This window comes from Primulina eburnea, chromosome 2 (genome assembly GCF_022965805.1).
Source record: "Primulina eburnea isolate SZY01 chromosome 2, ASM2296580v1, whole genome shotgun sequence".
Lineage (NCBI taxonomy): Eukaryota > Viridiplantae > Streptophyta > Magnoliopsida > Lamiales > Gesneriaceae > Primulina > Primulina eburnea.
In genome coordinates, this window is record NC_133102.1 from 37,401,598 (window position 1) to 37,406,532 (window position 4,935).

At 35.0% G+C, this 4,935-nt stretch overlaps 1 protein-coding gene across 2 annotated transcripts; it reads right to left on the reverse strand.

Annotated features, from left to right (window-relative positions):
- Positions 1-727: 727 nt before the first annotated feature.
- LOC140823092 (uncharacterized) lies at positions 728-3,735 on the reverse strand. Of its 2 annotated transcripts, none has more exons than XM_073184222.1 (4): positions 3,501-3,735; positions 3,088-3,193; positions 1,448-1,569; positions 728-1,034 (listed from the first exon to the last, which is right to left on the reverse strand). In XM_073184222.1, exons 1-3 carry the CDS (start codon positions 3,610-3,612, stop codon positions 1,491-1,493), a joined length of 297 nt encoding a protein of 98 aa, XP_073040323.1. In that variant the 5' UTR covers positions 3,613-3,735; the 3' UTR covers positions 728-1,034; positions 1,448-1,490. The 2 variants fall into 2 exon arrangements, with proteins under 2 accessions (XP_073040323.1, XP_073040322.1); XM_073184221.1 differs by lacking the exon at positions 728-1,034 and adding an exon at positions 1,098-1,350.
- Positions 3,736-4,935: the final 1,200 nt, after the last annotated feature.

Below are 4,935 nucleotides of genomic sequence, written 5' to 3' on the forward strand. Positions count from 1 at the left end.
AATCTCAGGTCTCAGCCAATTTTATGCTTACGTTTGTATGCATGATATATGCTATACGAACTATTTTATGTATAATATGATGCTTTTAGAATATCATATATATTTGTTATATACGTGCTCGAATCTGCTTATTGAATGACGACCATATCACTAACTCCTTACTCTATTCTCCCAAATAAATCCGAAGAGCAAATAGGAGAAAAGGAACAAGATCAATTTTGGAGCTGATAATGGACGAATCAAGAAGTTGATTTAGTTATGTTCTTTTTAAGCTTTATTTTATTTTTCGTTGTAAATACTTCACAAAATTTTATCGTTTAAAGAATTTCCTTTGTAAAGAAAACAATATTTTTGGTATTTATAAAATAACTTGATTTTGGTTTATACTATGTTACGAGACTTGTTGTTTAGCGACTATCTAATTGCTAAACAACCCAGAAGTCCATTAATCCCGGTCTCGGGACGTAACATTGTACGGAAAGAGGATGACAATAAATAATAGTTAGATATTTAAATTGGGAGAGGGAAAAATATTCTCGAACAAATGATACCAAGCAAAGGTTCAGTGTTTCATGGGACATATCATGAACTTGCTAGCCTACACAGAATTCAAACCATTCTCAACTCATAAAACACAGCAATTTGCATCCTTAAATCGCAATACCTGCATGCTTGATTTTGAGGATCCTATCCCTCACTACAGCACACTTTTTATTCTCAAACCTAGTGAATCAAAACATCATAGTTGACGCTTGAGATATAGATATCATGCAAAAGTACTATTACATTATGGATGGTAATATCGTCTAAACATTGTTGTTGAGACAAAAATAAGCATGCAAACGTATTATTTATCACACTTGATGGTAAAACACAGAGCTGACCCAGAAAATTGGCCAAGAGGGGCTATTTCTGAGCAAGCGAAAAAGATTTTGAAAATTATTATTAAATATCGTATTTCATTCTTTTTCAAGTGATCCCCGCTGCCCTCATCCCTACTAAAGTCCACCGGCGAAAATCAGGAAGTTTCAAACCTGCAAATTCAAGATGTTGATCAACTAGATAAATGCAGGGCTTGGGTGGATGAAGAGGATAAGTAATGGCTTGGAAGCAATTTCAAGTAAACTTTATCGCATAAACGGCTGTAGTCTCATGGAAAGAGTCTTGCCCTAAGTTTGTTAAAACTACCATAGCTATACGACAAGGTCGTTTGGATACGAGCTCAAATATTAACAGCACACCTTATTCAGTCTAGGTACACCAAACAAACTGGATAGGAAAGAAAAAAAAAACTCAAGTGAAGCGAAAGTTGGTGTTTTCTGCAAGACGCTAACATTCGACGAGTATTACCTGAAATGAAATTAAACAAATTTGGAACTAAGTTGATCTTGAAACATAAAAATAAAGATGCAATACTGCTGTAAAAGAGTGCCTAACGAAAACTTACAAAGTCAAATCGGAGATGATACAACAAAGCAAGTGGTGCCCTTTCAGGTGTGCAGATAATTAGCCGCCATCATTAGTTCCAAAGTCAATTCAGGTTCAATGTGGAATTCAGATTCTTTGCCACTACAGAAAACAAGTCCATAAGAAATCTCCCACTTAATGATTCAAAGCAAAATTCAAGGCTTCAAATGCTGCAAATACAGTTTTTAATAATTAATGCAGGAGGATATGATTCTTAAACATGCTCTAACCCCAAAACCTTCCAACTCAGATCCGAGTTTGATACAGAACAGATGCTAAATGAAGGCATAAGCAACAGTTATCCAAAATGGCAATATTTAGGGTGAGAAGTTCAGAAAAAATTGCGTTTCATTCTATATTAGTATGCATAGTATTTTATAGTCGCAATTACCAGGAATCGCTAATGCCAAAATGACAGCTAATTTCCTAAAAACTATAACCCCAGGTATAGTTTAGTCCCAACACCTCATGACAAATATTCTTTTCCTCTAACCATCATGTGCAGACCTCACAGAGCTTATTGCCCTAAAACTAACAAAAAACTTGCGATGAAATATTCGAAAAATTTAATTGACATCATTATATTCGTCCACTAATTACTCACTAAGCAAATGACTTCCATGGTTGATTATTTGGTCACGAGTCATATTAATCATCCAAACTCATTATTTGACAACCTGTTTCAGCCCATAAGTTTCAGCGCATGATTCTTTAACAAAATGGCATGAGAATTTGCACTAAATCCTCAATATCTCCCAAAATTTGTTTGTTCATTGGTAAGTCAAACTAACAGCCAAAACCTTTCACAAGACACTCGCAGACCTAAAAAAGAGCTTCAGATCCCAGGACACAAAGCTCCACCTACGTCCTTTTTATAGATTTTCACCAATTTCCACATAATTTTCAAATAATCATCCCACTCTATTCAATTAAATAGTACTTAAGTGATGTGCCAGCCATTATATATCAGATCCTAACAACAATGTTGTACCAAGACAAAGCGATGCGATTCTGCTAGCATGAATAGGCATCATATCCTAACAATATTGTTGCACCAAGACCAAACAATGAGATTCTGCCGGCATGATCAGGTCCAATCCACGAATATCAAGCAAGGAACTGAATATGACATATTCGAGTCTTATGGACGTTGATGGATTTTTCTTCACCTCAATGTACATTCTATGTCATATATAATATAAGTTTAAGCTGTGGTTTGCATTCAAACATTTCCCAAAATAGCACCTCCACATTCATTTAATATCTAAAGCGACTTGAAAAAACAAATAGCCACCTGCCACCACCTGCCATTCCTTTCAGTCCCAAGTTCCTACCAAGATTGGCAAAATTGTAATTTGCAACTATAAATATTCCTCATTTTACTGATCCAACCACATGTGCCTAAGTAAGGAACAATCTCTCATTAACACCTAAATAGACAGTTAACACATAACACAAAAACAAGCAGTCTATTATTTGTGGTGGCAACAAAGATCCACATAAAAGTTGGCTACAGGAAAGTAATCATTGCACTGATTGGAAAAAAGAAAGTAACCACTGGATTTCCTTTAAAATTCAACTGACTAATAGATTATAATGGAAGGAATAATAAGGAAAAACCTAGCATATTGAAGAGACCAATAAAAGTATCGGCAAATCTTCTCCAGTATAGTGGTGCTTATCTCTGGAAATGTCACTTCCCCATGCTCCGTTTCAGCAAAACTCCCTGCAATTCTCCAAAGCCCAAGTGTAAGTTTCGCTTAAGATGTTGTACATCCAAAAATCCATCATATCACCCACAGATCATATCTTAAGAACTTGATATTCGATCATTCTCAACACCCAAATAGCGGGAAAATTCCAAGAACCCGTAAAAAAAATCTTTAATTAAGAAAAGAAAATCCATCGGAGACTATACGAAGCAACAAGAAATGCAAAGAATGGACGATTGGGCCACAAAATAACCCTTAATTCATCCCAAAACCAAAAATTGAGACAGTAAACACCCAGAAATCAAAACTATAAAGAAAGACCTGGTGAAGTAAGCATGTTGCGTATGGTTTGTGAAACCATGGCCGCTTTCTTGTCTATAACGAACTCAAATCCCTCGGCGCTAATCAGCTTCACCATGTCTTCCTTCTTCATTTTTCTCCCTGTAAATCGCCGGTCAAATTTTTGTTTCACTTTCCTCCGCAATAATCAGGAAATGGCATTTATACACAAACTTTTGTGAAATTCTACAAGGCGATCGTCGTTTTATAAATATGTTTTCTGTACTGGGCATCAGCATCCGTCGGAATTAATCCATGTTAATAACTCTTCATCTCATAAAAAAGAGCCACATATTCATTTCATTAACACTTCCTCATTATTAACACACACCCACATTCATTTAATTTCAACTTTCATTATTTATGAGTCCTACTGTCCACTTACTCATTTTTTTTATTTTTAATATTTCAATATCTTTCTAATATTTTTAAAATTTTACAACAAATATTACTAAAAATAAATAGTATTATTATTTTAAAAATAACTTAATTCCAATATTCATTAAAATATTATTAAGAAATGAAAAAAAAGTTGGACTCTTTCATTTAAAATATTATTCAACACAATCTCTTTAAAAAAAACACAAAATACAAAGAAAACGAATTACGATAATTGAAAAGAGAATTACATCAATCGAAAATTACATATTCTATTTCTCTCTAATTTGGTCACACAGATGTTCATGAACTATAAGCTGCTCCGGCGTCATTTGCGAAGTGTCTTTCGAAAGGATTTCGTATTCCTTAAGCAAATATTTGCTCTTTTTAGCTTCAGATTTGTTCAAAGCCGATTTTGCTTTCATCTCCTCTATTGCAAGTTCTTTTTGTTTCCATTCAGATTCGTTCTTCTTTATGTCTATATATTGAGTAAAACTTTCGAACAAACTGTCGCATCTAGTTGTCAAATCATCCATCGATGATTTTGCTTTGTTTTTACCTTTTCTTTTTGCGGTTTTTTGATCAATTGGACGAATTTCTTCTTCATTTATATCTAAATCAATACTCGCATCTTTGTTCGATGAGGTGTTGCTAGCCCCCGACTCTGAGATTCTCGCTTTCTTTGTACCAACCAAGTGATCATCGGACTGTGGAGTGAACAGTGGACGTGTTTTCATGATTCTCCACACATGCTCCAGATTAAATGCAACTCCATTATTTTCATCACGATATTTTTCATATGCAAACCGCAATATGTCTTCATCACTATGGCCGCTTCGATAAGTATTGTAAACACTATTATAATTTGCGTTGAAGCGATTTACCTTTTTTTGGACGGTATTGTGCCAAGGAGGTCGAATCACGTTTAAAGCTCTCCGAGATGAACCAGCGGGACGATTGTCATTGTAGTAGTCCGCGACACGTCTCCATAAATCATTCCCCTTCTGATCATTGCCGATGACTGAGTCATCACTCATTG

Bases quoted from the DNA above. Each gene is read 5' to 3' on its own strand.
- LOC140823092 (XM_073184222.1), bottom strand. From the start codon at position 3,612: ATGAAGAAGGAAGACATGGTGAAGCTGATTAGCGCCGAGGGATTTGAG. The intron at 3,194-3,500 runs GTCTTTCTTTAT...GGAGAATTGCAG, and splicing joins CAACATGCTTACTTCACCAG to GGAGTTTTGCTGAAACGGAG. The intron at 1,570-3,087 runs GTTTTTCCTTAT...TGTTTTCTGTAG, and splicing joins TGGTCTCTTCAATATGCTAG to TGGCAAAGAATCTGAATTCC.